The 20183-nt window shown below is 53.2% G+C and overlaps 1 protein-coding gene across 17 annotated transcripts in view; it reads right to left on the minus strand.

Annotated features, from left to right (window-relative positions):
* The window catches only part of CAMK2B (calcium/calmodulin dependent protein kinase II beta), a 91927-nt gene extending 85700 nt beyond the window's left edge, over window positions 1-6227 (minus strand). For 6 of the 17 annotated variants that reach the window (XR_006889778.1, XR_006889779.1, XR_006889777.1 and 3 more), the window contains exon 1: window positions 5964-6227. Coding sequence is in view for 14 of the 17 variants with exons in the window: in XM_046669753.1 (XP_046525709.1) it covers window positions 5964-6028 (65 nt within the window). In the remaining 3 variants the exon portion in view is untranslated. The remainder of the gene's footprint in view (window positions 1-5963) is intronic. The other 11 variants (XM_046669750.1, XM_046669747.1, XM_046669757.1 and 8 more) reach the window with 4 other exon arrangements.
* Between the last annotated feature and the right edge of the window lie 13956 nt (window positions 6228-20183).

Here is a 20183-nt window from a genome sequence, read left to right on the forward strand (position 1 = left end):
GGGCAGCTAGTAACACCACTCTAACATAAAAGGATGTGTTTATTTTAAATAGATTCAGATCTTTATATGAATAAAATATACATTTCTACGTAATATGCCAATATGATAATTTTTGGAAAACCAAGTTGATACATAATGCATTTTTATGTTTTTGCACTAAAACACTGACTTGCAGCTGTGAAAGATGCTTTAAAAATAATCAAATCAGATTCCACTTTTGTGGGAGAGGGAGGGGGATCAAAATTTGGGGAAATGTATTTGAAATCTCCAGAAAGGCCACGTCTTGTCTTGGACCAGGTGGCCTTGGAGAGCAGAGGGAGGAGCGGGATGCGTCCAAGGGGCAGACGCTGTCCTCGTCACCTCCGCGTGGCCTTTCCTGTCGAAGGGCTTGTTATGTTCCAGGTGGCTCAATGTGGACTCTCCACAGGGAAGCACGTCTGTTGGGATTTCCTTTTAGGTAGAAGAAAGAAAATCCGGACACTGACTGGCTCTTGGGGGACTCCCCACATGAAAAAAAAAGAGGACTACATTCTCGGGCCTTTCGAAGGAGACCCCAGTGCCTCAGCCCAGGGCCCCAGCTAGAACCTTCCTTCCTCCCCCCGCTGCAATCTGCCCTTCTGATAACCCCAGGAGCCCCAATTTGAAACACAGCGTCCTCTCATCCCGCTGTCACGCTTGTCAGACAACGGGTCCCCATTTTTGGTTTTAAAAATATGGCCACCATATATACACATATCCCTCTGCTTCTAAGAGAACTGGCAGGCACTTGGCTGAAGAAAACTCTCTGACGTGGAGGGACCATCGCGAAAAAGTGTCGGGGTAAACCAACTGCAGAATCACTCTGTGGTGATTCCATCTGTATTTCTAAAATCATCTGTACGTGTGACACGCACGTGTGTATGTACACACCCATGTCTATGCACACACACATATATCCTTTTCACTGACAAGAAAACAGAACAGGCTCCTCCGGGGTGTGAGGAAGTTCAAGTGTAAAAGAGGCACATTTACTGTACATAATTGTGTATTGATCTTTCTTCACAAGACGCTATTGTCCTCAGAGTTTGTTTAATTAGCAAAATAAAATTTCAAGCCTTCCTGGTCCCAAATGGGGGCAGAATGTTGGTTGTCATGGAGAGACGGCGAAAGGAAATGACGTTTTTACAAAAAAGAACTCTGAGGCAGTGCCTTGTGCTGGAAGAACACAAAGACGGCATGGTGAGCAGCCGGCTAAGGACAGGAGAGGTCCCGAAAAGCTTAGGGTCAGAGTAGACCACAAGCAGGCCATGAGCCAGCCAGTGGAACAACAGCATTTTTAAAGCACAGACTAGAGTAGGATCATGAGCTTTGAGAGGAGAAGGTGGATTCCACAGCCAACTGCCTGGATTAAAACCCGGCCCCCACATGGCTTCAACCCTGGGTGGAGCATCTCTGTGCCTCAGTCACCCCTTCATGAAATAATCACAGTACGTATTTCATAGACCAGGCACGTTAATGTAACAAGCACCATCTAACTGCTGGTGACTGTTACCAGGAGAGAAAGAGTGCAGGTAGCAAACGCGAGATATATTCTTAGCTCTCAGCAAAGTAGGTTATGGTATAAAAATACCATTCAATAGTAACTAAACTAGCATCACCTTCATAAGCATCTTGCGGCAACCTCAACATGTGCGACTTCTTCTCTAAACACCCTACATTAAGGAACCAAGATTCCAGCTCTGGGGGTGCCGCCCAGCAGGCAGGGGCCCACCTGATTCACTCACCCCTTCCTCAAATGTGTAGAAGCACACACGACAGCCAAGCTCTCGAGGAGACACAGCTCTGGGCAGGGGCCGAAGCCCACCTGTGCGTGGGGGGATGCCTAGCATGTCTGATGCCACATGTCAGGGGAGGACGAAGGTGGGGGAGAGGTGGGTAGGCAAGGGGCAGGGAGGGAGCACAGCATCTTCGCAGCTGAGGAACGACTGTGTGGCCACGGGGGAAGAGCGGCTGGCATAGGCAAAGGCCCTGAGGCAGGAAGTGCTCGAGGGCTAGAGAAAACAAACATGGTGGTTCCTCCTCCACCAAGTCCTCTCGACCCTGACAACGCAGCTTCAGAGCTCAGGAGACTCAACAAACGATTTGCTCTGAACTTCCTGAGTTTCTCTATTAACCACCTAGCAGCCCAGCTGCTCGTTGAGAGTATGCCGAGAAAGCATCAAAAAGCCGATTCCCCCAGCAAGGGGTCACGTCCCAGGACAGGGTCTGCTCTCTGCCGACAGGGGGACACTGGATGGAGTCAAGGACACAACAAGGTCAGCTCTGGGCCCACCAGGGTTCAGGAAAGCTGGGTGAGGCAGGGCGCCCTGGACTGGAGGTCAGGGCCTTCCCCACTGCTGGGCCTGGGCGAGTTACTGCGGTTCTGCATCTATAAAATTGGGGGGGCTCCCAGTCACCTCGAATCAAATAAAACCAAATGCTCAAACGATGTGCACCTTAGAGGCGGTTACAACGGGCCATGAGCCGCAAGGTGGGGGGCTATGAAGCCCTGAATTACACCCAAAACTTCAAGAGAGCTGCTTTCTTCTGGGAAGATCACCCAAATTTTAAAGGAGATGATTCCCAAAAGCGGAGGATTCGGGAGCCTTACCTCTTCCCACCCAGCAATCAAACATGTACAACCCCCAGTGCTGAGGGACGGCAAGCCCGGAGAGGGGGCTGGCGGGAATGGGCCCACAGGGAAACTGAGGCTCAGAGAACGTGCGCACCCCGGCTGGCGACCCCACCACCAGGGGCCAACGGGGCGGGACTGGAGAGAGGAAACACTGGGAGCACCGAGGACTTCCATCAGAGGGGAGCAGCTACACGGCCGTCAGCATACAACGGTCACCACGCAGCAGCAGCAGCAAAAGGACAAAATGTGTCCGCACACACAGACGCCAAGGAGACACAGCTGAGCGAAAAAGCAAGTTTCAGGATTCTCATGTAAACGTAAAAGAAAACACACCAAAGAATGCCATCCTGTATACTGGTCATGGATACTTACATCTGTGTGTAAATGAACCAAAAAGAGTCTGGAAAGATAAATTCCAAATGCATGACAGTAGTTGGAGAAGAATGGTTACTTAACATTTATTTGTAACGCTTTATTTATTATAATTTTAAAAAACAACTTCAGGCCAAAATGACAAAAGAGTAACAGTTTCAGTCCTGGGCAGAAGAGATACAAGTGTTTACTACTGCTGGAAGTTTTCTCCCTTTTTAAAAGCTATCCAACAGAAAATAATTAAAACCGCATTGGTGGCCAGTCTGTATTGGGCCGAGCCCTGCCCTGTGCCTGTCTGGGGAGCCCGGGGTCACGGAAGCTCCTGACCCGGGACTTGGGCCTTCCAGCTGGGGTCCAACAGGCCAATCCAGCTGGCCAGGGGAGGGCAGAGCCCCCGAAAATAGTTCCTTTTGGCCCTCGAACCCCACTGCCCAGGACCCCAGGGGACGATCCCAAGTAGAGGCAGCCGTAGGACAGGCAGGGAGAGGACAGGCCCATGGCCACGTCACGCGGGCAGCTGTGGGCCTGTGACCCGGCCCTTCCTGGGCAGGGAGCTCAGCGTTGCCTGACTGGTGCCAGGGGCTGCAGCTTTAAATAAACTTGGACGCGCCCACCTGGGCCGGGAAGCAACAGCAACTGTGCCTGGGGCAGGCGCTGTCAACACCAGGGCCCAGGGACCCCGCCCTGGGCCAAGGCCGTGGCATGGGTGCCCGACCCAGACAGCTCACTCCTGTGCTCGCTTGGCCTCTGTCCCACCCAGGATGCCCCAGCAGGGTTGTGACAGGCCCCTCTGAGGCCCTCACTGGGCTTGGCACCTGGGGGCCTCCACAAGGGGTGCTGGGCTGAGCCGAAGGCCTCCTGGCCCTGGAGGGCTGGCCCAGCACGCTAAGGTGCGGTCCCCCCCTCTCCTAGGCCCCTGGCACCCCCTCTGTGGCTAGGCTTCCTCACCCGCCCACGCCTGAAGCCCAGGCATGACAGCACCAGCGGCCCCCACGGTTCCCTCCCAGGCTGCTCTTGTGCTTGCTGATGGCAGAGGAGCCTGCCCTCCACTGCGGGGTCCGCCACCCCCTCTCGGCCTCTGGGAGGACAGCCCCAAAGACTTCCATTCCCCAGGGTGGGTGTGGGTGGGAGCAGCCAGGATAACAACTGCTGCTGGCATCAGAGGCCTGGGGTTGGGCTGGCCACCCTACCGGGCCACTGGGCCCAGGGAGGTTCCCATAAGAGTCCAGGAGGAGCCAGCGGAACAAGCCTCAGGTCGCGGGAACAGGTATAGCGAAGGGGCACTTCTTCAAAGAGCCGGGGGCACCTGGTGTGAGGGCCTGTGTGCTCCTGGGTACCAGCAGACACCAAGAAGTTCCCCTAGAGATGAGTGACCTTCCTCCCACTGCTGCCCTGTGCCTGGAAGAACCACCTGTCCCATCGGAGGACCTCCAGCCCATTGCGCCGTCCTCATAGGCCTGGTCCAGCTAGCCCCTGGAAGCTTCTTCAAGGCCTGTGTCCTGGGGCCTCAGGCGTGCACACAGGGGGTGTGTGCTGGGCCTCCCCTGCCCTCTGCTCTGCTCTCCAGGCCCCCCGACTTTGGGGCTGGGCACCTGGCCAGCTCCCACCCGAGGGAAGGGAGTTTCCGGGTCCACAGGCCCTGACCTTGCCCCTCAGCCTGCTACCCGGCTTCCTCCACTCCACCGGGCTGAGCCCCCAGGCCTGACCAGCATCCTTGCACACGTGCAGGGAGAACTGGGGAGTCATCACACCCCCACACTCCTCCTAGCGCAGCGCCCACAATTATCAACGATCAGCATCCCTCCCAACACAAAGTATCACCACTGACATTTTTTTTAGAAAGGGAAAAAGGGATCTGCCACGGGATGTGTAAGAGGAAACCTCGCCAGCACCCCACCACACACGAGGGATGAAGGAGGATGGGGCTCTGGCTGTGCCAGGCTGGAGCCCCGGGTTCAGGAGCGCTGGAGCCGGCCCGAGGGATGCCAGGTGCACCCACTCTGACTCACGGAGCCGAGAACCCCGAGACCGGCTTCACGGTCTCGGCCCGGGGCAAAACCTGGTCTAGGACCCCACACCGCTTACGTTGGTGAACAGAGCCCAGGAGCCACCTGTTCCCCGAACGAGGCCCTACCTGAAAGGAGCCTTCAAAGCTCTTCCCCAGTAGCCCCCATCCCCAACCAATAACTCTCCAAAATCTAGCCCCACCTATCTCGACAACTCTGACATCAGGAGCCCATCAGGCTCCCCACCTCACCCCCTCATCTCCAGCCCAGTGACCTGATCCAAGCTCCGTGGTCTCGGCCCCCAGCTCTCCAGACTCCTCTTTCCAGAAGAATCTGGGGGAAAATCCTCCAGAACCCAGAGTCCCCGGGGGACCCACGGCAGAGTCTGTTCCCACGCGGCGGGGAGCGCAGCAGGCACCCCCCGCGCAGATGGAGCCACGCGGAGGAGCAGGCGCCGAACAGGTCCCGCCGCCCCCGCTCCCGGCCACTCGGTGGGGGTGGGGACAGCGCGGTCCGCACCCGGACGACCCTCGGGACTGCTGCCATCCCTGCCCCCGCGCTCTAGGCCCCGCGGCCGCCCCCGCGCACCCCTCCTCGCTGACCTCCCGCCGCCAAATGCGTCACGTCTGCCGGGCGCTCCGGGGACACCTGCTGCCGCCCCCGCCACGCCGAGCCCCGCGCCCAGAGTCCGGGCCTCCGGCTGGGCGGCCGCGCTGGGCAGGGCCGGGTAGGGCCGCGCGCGCCGGGGCCGGGGGTCGGGGCCGCGCGGGGCCGTGCGCACCGGGCCCGGAGCCGAGAGGAGCCGGGGACGCGCGGGGCCGCAGTGCGCTCGGAGCCAGCGGCGCGGAGGGTCGCGGTCTCCGGGGTCCTGGCCCTCCGAGCGCGGCGCCCCCCGGGGTCTCCGCGCGGCCCGCACGCGCCGCGGCTCTTACTTGCCAATATCCTCGTAGAGCTGGTACTCGTCGGTGAAGCGAGTGCAGGTCACCGTGGTGGCCATGGCGGCGACGGACGGGCTCGGCGTGCGCTCTGCTGCGCTCGGGCGGCGGCGACTCCGGCTCCCGCTCGCGGGCACGGCGGCGACACGGGCGCGGGCGCGGGCGACACCTCGGCTCGCGGCGCCGGGCGGGGGCCGGGCTGGGCTGCGCCGGGCGGCGAGCGCACGCGAGATCTGCGCGCTCCGTCCCCGCCAGGAGCGCGCCGCACACCTACGCGCGGGGAGCGCGGGCGCCGCTGTCACCGCCGCCGCGCCCGCCCCGCCTGCCGCCCCCTGCACGCGCCCTGCACCCGCATCCGCACCCGTTCCCTGCACACGCACCCGCACCCGCTCTCCGCACACGCACCCGCTCCCTGCACACGCACCCGCACCTGCTCCCTGCACCTGCACCCGCACCGGCTCTCCACACCCGTACCCGCACCCGCCCCCTGCACACGCACCTGCACCCGCTCTCCTCACAGGCACCCGCACCAGTCCCATGCACCCGCGCCCGCACACACGCCCTCGCCCTGTACTCGCACCCGCATCCTGCGTCTGTGCCCGCACCCGCTCCCTTCACATGTGCCTGCACCTGTTACCTTGCTCCCGCACTTGAACTCTGCACACATGCCTGCACATGCACCCGCTCCTGCATCCACATCTGCACCCATGCGCCCTAGGCCACGCACATGGGCACGCCCGGCCCACCTGAGCCGACTTCTCCATTCCCTGCTGGTGACACCCCCTGTACACACACCCAGAGGACTGCACACAGTGAACCCAGTCCTCTCTATCGCCTTAAGGCCCTCCTCCCCCCCAGACCTCAAGAAGGGACTCAGGCACAGATGATTGGGGGGGGGGGGGGGTATGTGCCCCACTGTCCACAGGACCCATTCCTCACACCCCCAGGAGAAGATGCTACCGGACACCTCCTGCCTTGTCTCCACCACTCCATACACCACACAGTCCAGTCCTCCCTGGCAGAGCTGCCCAGGAGCCTCCCGGACCAAGCATGACACTGCCCGTGGGAGATGAAAGGGTGGAGGCTGCGCCTCCCCCATGGCCCCAGCCCTCCCTCTCTCCTTTTCCTAGCCCTGGTCGCTGGGGTATCTGGAAAGGAGGTCCCAGGAATGGCATTTGGAGTTCAGGCCAAGGATTCTTGAGTTAGGGGAACAGGAGCTGCTCCATCAGCAACTCAGTGTCCTGAGAGCTCACTGCCCACCTGCCCGGGTAGGGGAACACATTCTCCCCTCTTGCAGGCCTGGCCCACCTGCCTACCCCCTGCTCTAGCCTGCAAAGAAAGAGGGCTCCTCTTGAAAGTGGCCCTGGAGCGGAGGAGGAGAGAGCAGGGAGGGAGGGGCAGGAGTAGCTGGGCTGACCCCATTTTCCACAGAAGAGCTTCCCTGAGGGCCAGCCCCAGGCTGCCATCTAGAACCAGGACTTCAGACCCAGCAAAGGGGACCCCGGGCTCCAACACCTCCACATTCTTCTGAGGGGCCAGGGCCAGGAGCCGTCCTGGACAGGCCCTAAGAAAAGAAGTTTCCAGCAGCCAGCTCTGGATTTGGGTCGTGCGGCTGCTCTGACATGAGCCACTTACTGCACCGCGGGCTCCCCAGGCATAGGGTCTAGGCCTGTCCTGCTCGTCTCTCACCTTGGCAGCCAGCCTAGGGCTGGCCTCAGAAGTCTCAATAAAGATTTCCTGGATAAAAGATCAAACTGAAAGGATTCTTGGGTGGGGGCAGCCAGGGCCTCTCCCACCAGATGCCCTTGGTGCACGGCTGTTGGGCAGATTAGTAGCCCAAATGGCGACAAGTCTCGGTCCTGGGTGGTTTTGCAGACCTGACTTGCACCCAGGAGATGGCTAGAGATGGAGGACACGGGGCAGAGGCAGGTCCCCGGCTGGGGGCAGAGAGGGCCCTGTGGAGGACGTGGCCTTGACCTCAGCAGGGCCGGGCAGGTGGGGAGACGACCTCCCTACCTCAGTGCTGGGACCAGAGCAGCCAGCACCGACCTACCAGGCAGACACCCACCTCTCCCGGAGTGGCCAAGGGAGGACTCCAGGCCCCTCACAGACCGGCAGAGGCTTGCTCCTGGGGTCGTGTTCAGCCCCACAGGAGCCTCTCCCCGCACACACTGGGCCATCTGCATTGTTCTGAGCGCCGGAAGGAGAAGGAGGCAGTCCCACACGATAGAATACAATTAGCAAAACAAAACAAAATTGCACCCCATGGTAGATCAGGCTCTTTTCAGGCTACAGGCAGACCCTGTGTGCTGCCAAGGTCACACACACTCCTACCGGCACAAGTCCATGCAATGATAAAGTGGCATTAAAATCATGATGTGGCTGACACTGATTTGCTTACATGCATTCCATGTGTATTATCTCATTTAATTCTCAAATAATCTTAGGAGGTGGGTACTATTATTGTCCCCACTCTACTAGATGGGACAGCAGAGAAACAGAGAGGTGAAGTAACTTGTCCAATGTGACACCGCCAAGAAGTGGCTGGACTCAAACCCCACAGCCCTGTAAAGCCTCTCTTGTCGTTTATTTTCATGCACAGTCACACACATACAGACACACACTCACATACACACTTGCACATGCACACACACTCACACATACATACTCACACACATGCATGGCTTCCTGCAGCCCCCGGGTGAGGACAAGCAGCACTCTGAACAGCCTGTTTTGAGGTCCCTTTCCCTGGGTGCCCAGGACCAAAGTTACACAAGAAGTCAGGGTCACTAAAGGGGTGCAATTTGAGGCCCCCATGCTACTCCTGTTGGCACCTGGGACCCCCCTGGGCAGCCCCTCCTCGATGCTGAAATGCTGAAGGCATGACACGGAGTGACCCTGAGGAGGGCAAGGAGGGTCGGGTGATCAGGCCACCACAGGGGGGAATGGTTGAGCTACCAAAGGGCCCCAGACTGTCCCTGGCTACGCTGCCCAACCCCTCAGCCCACTCACAGAACATGCCCACCTCCACACCCAGAGGGTTCCTCCCCAGCACAGTGGAAAAGCTAGAAGCGAGACAGGTGGCCAGCCACAACTCTTTCTGGGGTCCTTCACCCCAGAAGCCCTCTCATCTGGCTTTGGCCTCCCACTCCTCCTTCAGGAAGGGCCCTCTTCCACCCACACCCCCACGTCATCTCCACCTCCCACCTTATCCTTTCTAGCTGGCTTTCGTCAGTGAGGAGGGTTCTCCCTCCCAGGTGGCAGCTGGGGCGGGTGTGGGGAATATCAGTTCTGGGAGGTTATTGTTAGGACGGTCACCATGGCAACAAGCATCACATCTGCAGAGCCAAAAGTGCTGCACATGGGGCTCATTCTCCCAAGGAAAGCCACGGCCTCCTTTATCCCTGCCTCCAGGGGCTGCTGTCATGGCGGGGATGTCACTGCCACCATTTCTCCCAGGCCCAGCCATCTGCCTGGAAGAGTAGGCTGCAGTTCTCTAGAGCAGGAAGACTCTATCTATCAATCTCCAATCACCTGGCCCTTGACGGGACATCCCATGCAGGATGCTGTGGCAGATATGCAGGTAGTGATGATGATGATGATGATGTTGATGATGGTGGTGATGATGGCGATAATGGTGATGGTGATGATGATGATAATGTTGGTGATGATGTGATGTTGATGATGTGTTGGTGACAATGATGGTGGTAAAGATTGTGATGGTGATGGTGGTGGTGATGATGATGGCGATGTCATGCTGATGGTGATGGTCGTAGTGGCAATGATGGTGATAATGAAGATTGTGATGATGATGGTGGTGGTGGTGGTGGTGATAATAATGGTGGCAATGGTGATGATCATGCTGAAGGCCATAGCTACAATTTACAACACACTCACTACATGCTGGAAAGTCTCCTAAAGGTCTGACATCTACCACTTCATATAAATCTTGTAGCAATCTTGCAAGACAGGGGCTATCATTGCCTCCTTTTACAAATGAGGAAACTGAGGCACAGAAAAACTGTAACTGAGCTCAGGTCACACAGCTGGTTTGTGGCAAAATCAATATTGGCATCCAGACCCACCTGACTTTATAGCTGGTGCCTTTAACCATTGCACTCTGCTCAAGGATGACTACTAGCCTTGTTCACACGATTACTGTGTGCCAACTGTGTACCTGCTTCTGCCCAGGCACTGGGTCACAACAGGGAACGAGGTGGACAAGGTTGCTGCCCTTGCAGGGCTTACGCCCAAGACCAACAAGAAAGAAACAAGAAAACATTGAGTAGTGATATTCGCTCTACATAGATTCAAAACAAAGTGATTTGCTAGAGTGACAGGAGGGCAACTTCAGAGTGGGTGCCCAGGGAAGACCTCTCTGAGGAGGTAACATTTAAGCTGAGATCTGAATGACAGAGAGATGCTGGGATAAGGAGAAGGCAGGCAGAAGCAGCAGCTATGCAAGGGCCCTGTGGCTGGAACCAGCTAGTGTGTTTAAGGAATGAAGGAGGCAGAGAAGAGCGAGCTGGCAAGGGCACCGCCACATTCTGTCACTTGTTCCTCTGCATATTCTGTGTGGCACCCTCCAAGTGAGTTTGAGCCACCTAAATGATGAACAAGCAAAGTAATAAAGCTAATCAGTAAGCCCCCAGGGCATGGGCAGTGCCTTCAGGCCTGCGCAAAGGCTCAGCTCAAGGACATGAGGGCACAAACTCTCAGACCTGCTTCTTTCTCACTAGGCATCCAAGCACAAGGTGGGCACCACTGTCTGTCTGGGAGATATCGCACTCTCGGGGCAGAGGACATCACTCCCAGAGGGGCCTGCAGGGACCCTGCTGAGCCCACTCCCAGGCCTCTGGCTGGCTGGCGCTCCTTCCCTGGCCTCCAGGCAAGTGGCTTCTTCCTTTCCAACTCCTCCACACCTCTCCTGGTTGATGTCACAGCCATCCTCCAGGAGATGCCTTGGACCTGGGCCACAGAAGGTCAGGCATTGTCCCAACCCAGCTCCCCCCAACTCTGTGTTGGGCTTGCACAGGTATCTCCATCAACCAGGGCTGCTCATGCTGACAGGAGCCGGTGGCATGACACTAGTGTCTCAAATGGCCAGGAGGGGCCAGGGAGGCACTCATAGCTCATACCTCCCTCACCATGGACACCAGGGACTTGTGGAAGCTGCCTCCCAGCGTGAGTCAGGAGGCCTGCACTCAGATGCCTCCCACGCCCACCAGCTCACCCTCTGCCTGCAAGTACAAAGGGCATGCTGAAGTCGGGGGACTGCGTACAGGCCTGGAGTTCCCAGCATGGACACAGAGGACCTGTGTGTGTCAGTCAGGGGCTTCCATGAAACAGACTTTCTTCCCTCCTCCCCAAGCATCCAGAGGTGGCACCTCTGGCAGTCAGGGCTGCTCAGCTCCATGTCTCCCTCAGGGACCCAGGCTGCGTCTAGGCCTCTGCTCTGCCATCAGGGGCTGGCCCTCTTCCTGGTGCCCAACATGGAGACCTAGCTGTCACATCCAGGTTCCTAGTAGCTAGATAGTGAAAGGGAGGATCAACAGGGGGTACTTATCAGCTTTTGGCCACACGACCCTCCCCCTGATGACCCATTGGCCAGAATGGAATCACATGACTTCACTTAGCTGCAAGGGATGCTGGAAAAAAGGTCTTGACCCAGCTAAAATGTGGCGTCTATCACTGAAGAAGGGGCAGAATGCATCTTGGGGACCAGTGGTGGTCTCCACCGCCTTGCCCATGCGTGTGCCCCATCGATTCTCTGGGTGTCCATCCTGAGAAGTCAATGTCTGTGGAGCCCAGTGGCCCAGAAAGAGCAGGGATGTGAGTGCACGCAGCTGTGGGCTCTACACCTCACCCCAGTTAGGACTCTGTGCTTTGCGACAGGAGCTCATACCTAAGAGGTGTTAGGATTCGCGATTGTTCACAGATGCAAACACTGTAAAGCAAACGTGCGTAAATCTGGGACAGCTGCTTCAGAGAACTGTTTGGCCGTTTCTCGTAAAGCTAAACAAATACCTTCTGTATGACCCACTAGGTCCTCTCTTAGGTATTTACCCAAAAGAAATAAAAACATATGTCAAAAAAAAAAGTTGTACAAGAGTGTCTATTATTAGTTCTCTTCATAGCAGCTGAAACTGGAAGCAGCGTCAACATCCATCCAGAGTGCAGGTAAACAGTCGGCGCATATCCGTAAGAAAGAGCACCACTGACACACTTAACGACATGGGAGAACGTCCTGGAACTAAAGTTGAACAAAAGAAGCCAGACACAAGGAACACGTACTGCAGGATTCCCTTTCTACAAAATTCCAGAACTAATTCATGGTTATAAAAACCAGGAAAGCAGAGGCTCTGGCAGGCTGACCTGGAGCGGCCCGAGAGAGTTTTCTGGGATGGCAGAAATGTTCGACATTTTTTGTGGTTACAAAAGTGTACACATTTGTCCAAAACTTCGCAAACTGTACACTTAAAATCAGTGCATTTTTATGTAAATGTAATTTACATGTCAGTCACATAATTATGTATGTAAACTACACCTGGTTTTAAAACTACACAAGACGTACATTGAAGCTGGTATCACATGTGGAGAACACCCATTCTTCTAGTCACATGGAACAGCCTCAGCGACTGGGCAAGTATTAGGAGACAACAGAAATCTCAAAAAATTCTATAAAAGCAGGAATCACTGACAACAGTGCAATAAAATTAAAAATAAATTACAAACTACGGAAACTGCATAAATGAAACCTATAAGCGGATGCCAGTGAAGCCCTGGGCGCCACACGAAGCGCTCGGAGGAGAGACGCCAGACTGAGCGGGACGGGGTTTCACGGCTGGAGAGCTGGCCAAGGACAACACATGCCCCCAAGAAAGCGGAAGGCATGACTCTGACACAGCCACCCAGAAATCGGTGAATAAAAAACAGCCGATAACACAGCTAACCAGTAATACTAAATTAGTTGTAGTAAATACTAAAGCCACATCTTTGAAAAAACGTTTTCTTTCAAGAGTAAAATAGACAAATTTTTGACAAGTTTGGTCAATAACCAAAATAAAAAAATTAAATACAAAAACAGGGACAAAAATGAAATAAAGATTATAAAAGGACTGTGCACAGCATTTTGCTAATAAATGGAAAACATAGCTGAAATGGAAATTTTTCTAGGAAATTATAAATTACTCATATTGACTCAAAAAAAGTAAAATGTCATAGAAGAAATGTAAAAACTATGGTGAACTCTGCACAATAAGAATGTTTTCACTTATTATATTTGCACTATTTTTAAATAGTCAACAAGAGTATGAAAAAAGGCTGGGAAATAAAGCCGACAGCCCAGACGAGGGAGCGAGGCTGGGCCTCCGGGTTCCGGGCCCAGGGCACCTGGACCCCCAGCCCAGTGCATGGCAAGCTCTTCCCAAATTAAAAGGAATAAAATGTCAGGAAACACTGGGTGCTTTTTCCTTTACTTCTGTTTAGTTTTGTTTATGCCTGTGAGCCTGAAGAACCTGCATTCCTGCCCCCGGCACCCTCTGTCCACCTGCAGGGCGACCGGCCACTGAGAGGGTCCATGCAGCGCAAGTGAGACGAGCCAGGAAGCAGGAAGGGTTTGCAGGATGCACTTGCTGAGTCCAGGGTGCCCCGTGGGGCTCAGTTATTCAGGGTTTTGGAGGAAAGAAGGGTTCGTAATAAAGACATGCACAGCAGTGCTATTTATAACCGGGAAAACTGGAAACAACCCAAATCACTCCCCGCTGGGACTGGCCTGGCAGATACATGGAGGAGGGGATGGAGATGCCAGGCCACGTGACACGTGGGGAGGGAGAGCTCCGTGGAGACAAGAGCCTCGTGCGTGGGGGGAGCCAAATATAATGCAGTTTGCACACAGCAACCGTAATTATGGGACACTGCAGGCACGCGCTCACTTACAGGTGTCAGGCCGCGGCCGGGCGGCAAACAGCCAGGGTAACTCCAGTCGTTCTCCGCTCTCCCATATGCAGGCGCGTTGTCACCTCGCCACTTTGCAGATGAGGATGCTGGACTCTGAGAGGTGAAGCCGACGGGATTAAGGGAAAGTGGGAGGCCAGCCCTGAGCCGGGTCCCCCCGCCTCCCCCTGCCCTGGCCAGGCTTCGAATGGGTGAGCAAGCAGGTTGTGCAGTGCCACCTGCAAAGGGGTCCAAACAGTGAAAACAGAACTCTAAGATCATGGGCCTTTGCCCCAGAGATGCAGCCCCTACCTCTGAGCTCACTCACCAAAAATGGAGGCGTGGGTCTCAGGAGCTGGAGGGGAGGTAACACTTCAAACTTCACCTGGAGTGTCATGCTCCCGTGTCCTGCCGGAACTCCCCTCAGTCCCTCCTCTGAGGTGCTGGTGCTCAGGGCTTCCCACACTGACAGTCGTCACAGCGGGGTCTCCCAGGTTTCTGGGCTCTCCTCCACCCAGGAGTCCCAAGGGCAGTGGGTGGAGGAGGGGGTGGCAGGTGGACCCTGAGTCTCACAGAGCAGAGCAGCCTCCCTTCTGCCTGGACCACAGCCAAGATACCTTGGCCTCTGCCAGCTGCTGCCTGAGACTGGCCTCCCCAGTAGGCTCAGAAGAAGATTTGCACACTGGACACAGCCCTCCTGCCCTTTTCCTCAGTCCCTGCTCCAACCTGCACCATGCCCCCCAGCCTGGCAGGCCACCAGGGCTCTGGGGCTCTGACACAGCACAGTCACAAGAAGAGCAGGTTCCCTCAGGGAGGCAAACCCAGAGGCCCTCTCCATAGAGCTGGAGGACATGGCCTCAACCAGGGTCTCAGCAGACTGACCTTGGGCCTGGACCCTTGAAGAGGTCAGCATTGTGAGGGCCAGCAGCTCAGGCAGGCTCCAAAGCAGCCCCCACTGTGGTCAGCCCCCAGGCAGGCTACCCCTCACCCCACCACAGCTCCTGGGCCTGGTGAACAATCGCAACTCCCTCGTCCTCACCTGGTCAGGTATCCATCAAAGTGGCTGGCACCCAGGGCTTTCTGCTGGGTTGTAGATCTTGTAGGAGATGAGGACAATTCCTCTACCCTCTAGGTCCTTCTGGCTGGTCTAAAAATGAAGTTGACATGAGACAGAAAAGCAGGAGAAAATAAAATAAAGCTTAATAACATGTACACATGGGAGAAACCCAGGAAAACTGAGTAACCAGCCAGAATGGCTGAAGCTGCCACCTTAAATACCATCTTCAGCTAAAGACAAAGGAGGATGTTGAGGGTAGTGGTTTGGGGTTTCACAGGGGAGAAAGGCAATTTACATGGAGATGGAAAAGCAAATGTTTGATAAACATATGTTTGCTGGGCCCTCTATAGACAATGGGACCCATTTTACATTACACTACAATTATGTTATGGTACTAGTTCCTTCCTAGAACAGGCCTTCTTTTTTTTTTTTTAAAGATTGGCACCTGAGCTAACATCTGTTGTGAATCTCCTTTTTCTTCTTCTTCTTCTCCTTCTTCTTCTCCCCAAAGCCCCCCAGTACATAGTTGCATATTCTAGTTGTAGGTCATCTGGTTGTGCTATGTGGGACGCTGCCTCAGCATGGCTTGATGAGCGGTGCCCTGTTCATGCCCAGGATCCGAACCGGCGAAGCCCTGGGCCACCGAAGCAGAGCGCGCGAACTTAACCACTCGGCCACGAGGCTGGCCCCAGGCCTTCTATCTTAAATTCCTTTAGACATTTAGGGAGAAGGTCGAAGTTCTTTCAGAGTCTTTTGTTCTTAAAAATAATCAAGCCAAAGAGACATGTTTGGGGTGGCCAATTCTGATCCCCCACAACCTCTTCAGGACCCAGAGTCCCCTGAACCCCCAAGAGAAACTGCTGGGGGCCACACCCTGAAAACCACACTTGTCACTTTCTTCATTGTGTTAATATTAATAATACTAATAATAGCTACCATTATTGGCAGGGAGCTAGAAGGAGTACATTCGGAAGTGTCAGAATCAGGACTTGGTGGCCACTGCAAGTGAGAAAAGAATTTAGGGGACCAGGGCTGCATGGCCACTCCTGCTTCGGGTGTCAGAGTGGAGGGAAAACAAGAGAGAGGAACAGGTTTGAGGTAAAGACATTAAGTTCCATTCAGGACTGTCGAGGAAAGGCCCCTGGCACCACCACCTACAACATCAGGTGAAGATGGGCCCACAGGCCAGAGCAAAGATGAGAACTGAAGGTACAGACCAGAGAATCATCAGAAGAAGGCGGGTAGAAGCCACAGCCTAGTAAATGTCTGCAGGAGGAGAGGTAAGGGGCAATCATGGATCTCCAGGGGAAGCCAGCATTGAGGAGATGGTCTGAGGAAAGGGGTGAGCAAAGGGACCAGAAAGAGCAAGCTGAGGGGGAAAGAACAAGGAGAGAAGAGCATCCTGGAAGCCAGGGTTGAGAAGTTCCCAGGCAGAGGCTGGCCCAGTGGCATAGTGGCTAAGTTCACATGTGCTGCCTTGGCAGCCTGGGGTTTGCTGGTTTGGGTCCTGGGCGCAGACCTACACACCACTCGTTAAGCCATGCTGTGGCAGCATCCCACATAGAAGAACTAGAAGGACTTACAACTAGCATATACAACTATGTACTGGGGCTTTGGGGAGGAAAAAAAACAAAAAGTGAGGAAGATTGGCAACAGATATTAGCTCAGAGTCAATCTTCCTCACCAAAAAGCATACCTTAAAAAAAAAAAAAAGAAGTTTCCAGGCAAAGAAATGTCACTGGGGTGGTGGGGCCAGAGGTTTGTGTGCAATGGGTCAAGCGGGGGCATGGGGCAGGGGAGTGGAGACACAGACTGCCTTCTCCATCAGGAAGCTTACTTGTGACTTCCACTACTAGACCCTATGGGTTAGCTGATACCAGACTAGCCTTTTCACCATAAATAACCATAAAACTGGACAAAATGTATGAACAGCTGTTCTCAGGCAGTGGATGACAGAGAGTGAAGACTGGAATCCCCTGGAGAAAGACAACTTAGAATTGCTCAACTCTTGCCTACGGACAGGCACAGAGTGCTGGAACACAGAGGTCACACAGACCTGAAGATGTGGAGACCAGACTTGGGGCAGTAGAAGCCATGGGAATGCATGGGGCAGGACACAGGGGAAGAGGAAGCTGTGTGCAAGGTCCCCAAACTCCATGTGGGGAAGTGCGAGTGCTCAGTTGACAGCTAGGCTGTGTGTACACAGTGCAGGATTGGTTTCTGTCAAATTAGAGGGCCTTGGGAAACGCCTCAGATTTTCCAGGATCTGCGGTAACAGAGCACAAAACCAAGCCTAAACAAGTTCCAGGTCATCAATCAGAGAGTGAGCTAGCTACCAAAACAAGAGTCAGCATTCTTCAGAGGAAGTTAACAGAATCTTGGGTTTCACAACATATTAGCCACAGTGTCCAGTATTTAATAAAAAAATAAGAGAAAATGAGAATAATAAAAAAAAAGAGAGAGAAAATGACCCAGGTGTTTGACTTAGCAGACTTTAAGGCAGCTATCATAAACATGCTCAAAGAATTAAAGAAAGATATGGTTTAATCAGTGAACGGATTGGAAATCTCAGCCCCAAAATGGGAGATATGTGTAAATACAGATCAATAGAAATGATCTAATCTGAAGATTTGGAAGTCAAAAGGCTGAAGGAAACTGAATAGGGCCTCAGAGACTTGTTAACAATATAAAATGGGATCACACCTGTATAATTGGAGTCTCAGAAGAAAGGGTGGGAAATTGAGGCAGAATAAATATTTGAAGACACAATGGCCAAAGACTTCCCAAATTTGATGAAAGACATCGATTTACATATCAATAATCGCAACAAACGCCAGTCAGGATAAACATAAAAAGAACCACATTGAGACACACAAAGTTCTGAAAACCAAAGAAAATCCTGACAGCAGCCACAGAACAAAGACACGCTACTTTCAGGGGAACAATTCTAAGAACTATAACTGACTTCTCACCAGAAACAATGGGAGCCAGACGGTAATGAAATGATATCATCAAAGAGCTGAAAGAAGAAAACTGTCAACCAAAAAAATTCTTATCCAGCAAAAACGTGCTTAAAAAGTAAGGTTGAAACGAAGACATTTACACAAATGAAACCGAGAGAGTCCACTGACAGGGGACCCACAATACAGTCAAGGCTACCGCAGTCCTTGAGGTCAAGGGAAGTGACCCCAGGTGGTGACTCAGATCTGCAGGAAGGAGTGAAAAGCAGGTGGGGAAACTTGGCAGACACAGCTTCACCCATGTGATGGAAGGGGCACTGCCAGGGGCAAGAGAGATGGACGTACAGCATTATCACTGCATCATTTATGAGGAGATGCGGGGGGAGCAAGAGCCATTCACAGGGCGGCTGGCCTGAAGTCTTCAAAACTTTCAAGGCCTAAAAGGCAAGGAAAGACTGAGGAATTGTTCTAGGTGAAAAGAAACTGAACATACGGCAGCTAAATGCCACACTGGATCCTGGACTGAATGCTGGGCCTATAAAGGACACCACTAAGGCCGCAGGAGACTCTGCATGGGGTTCTTGGGCTGGATGGTGAGGAGGAACAAGGCTAATCTCCCGATTTTGCGGTTGTGCTGTGTGTCCACAGGGGAGGACCCTTGTTTTGCACAAGGGCACGAAGGGAAAATGAAGAATCAGGGTGGCAGTTTATTACCAAAGGAGCCTGAAAAACATCAATAGAGAGAGAAAGGCTTGTATGGCAGGTGCAGTAAAATGTTAACAATTGGGGAATTTGGTTGAAAAGTATATAGGAGCTTTTTGTACTATTTTGCAACTGTAAATTTGAGATTATTTCAAAATAAAACATTTTAAAAAGCAGCAGCTTCCTTGAGGCAAGAAGGAGGAAGAGAGGGCAACAGAATGGATCAAAGTTCAAGAAGGATAATTATTTTTAATAATTACTTTTATTGAGGTATAATATATATATATATACAGAAAAATGCACAGATCACAAGTTTCCAGACACAATGAACTTTCACCTTCACCCAGCTCCCAGGTTAAGCAACAGAACAGCACCTGCCTGTCTCCTGTCCTCTCCCAGTCACAGATGCAGCCACTTTGTGACCTCCACCAACAGAGAGTAGCCTGGCCTGTCTGTGAGGTTTAAACAACTGGAATCGTGAAGCATTTTCTCTTTTGTGTCTGGCTTTTCCCTCTCAACGTTATGTTTGTGATATTCAAACATGCTTCTGTGTCTAGGGATAGCAAGATTTTCATTGCTGTAACATCTCCAATCATTTATGCTCCCCTTATGCTGTTACGAACATCCTTGCTCATGTCTTGGTGACAGCATGCATGCATTTCTGTTGGCAAATACCTAGAAGTGGAATTTCTGGGTCTTTGGGTGTGAGTACATGCACCTTTAAGGATGCTGCCAAAGTTTCCCAAAGTGGTTGTACAAGTTACATTCCCACCAGCACAACACAAGAGTTCCGGCTGCTCCACAGTCTGGCTAGTTACAACACTGGTGGTGTAAGATTTTGAAGGTGGGTGTGTGTTACACTGTGGTGTTAACTTTCACTTTCCTGATAATTCAAGGGTAAGTCCAATCTCAAATATTTTTGGACCATTTGGATAGCCCCTCTTGTGAAGTGCAGTTCATGTCTTTTCCCCATTTTTCTACGGGTTGTTTGTCTTTTTCTTACTGATTTGTAGAAGGTCTTTATATATTCTGGATCAGAGTCCTCTGTCAGATATATGCCCTGCAAGTATCTTTTGCGACTCTGTGGCTTGCCTCTTCGTCCTCTTGCACATTATTAACTGCATCTTTTGGCAAATATAAGTTCTTAATTTCAATGTGATCAAATGTATCAATTTTTTCCTCAATGGCTGTGCTTTTTTATACTCTATGTAAGAAATTACTGCCTACCCCCAAGGCCATAAAGATATTTTCCTGTTTTTTTCTACAGCTTTATTGTTTATCCCTCAGAATTAGTTCTACAATCCTTATGAATTAGGGGTGTATGTGTATATATTGTAAAGTAGGCATCAAGACTTTTTTTCCCATACATGTATTCAATTCACCCAGCAAAAATGTTGGAAAAGACTCTTCTTCCCCGATTTGTAAGCAAGTGTTAACTTTGGTGTACGTGTGTGGGCCTGTTTTGAGACTCAGTTCAGTTCCCTTGGTCTATTTGTCCTTGACCACGGCCACCCCAACAATCACGGCAGCTTCGCTGTGAGGCTGGGTGCCAGCACAAGCCGC

The sequence above is a fragment of the Equus quagga genome, chromosome 8, assembly GCF_021613505.1.
Source record: "Equus quagga isolate Etosha38 chromosome 8, UCLA_HA_Equagga_1.0, whole genome shotgun sequence".
NCBI classification, from domain to species: domain Eukaryota; kingdom Metazoa; phylum Chordata; class Mammalia; order Perissodactyla; family Equidae; genus Equus; species Equus quagga.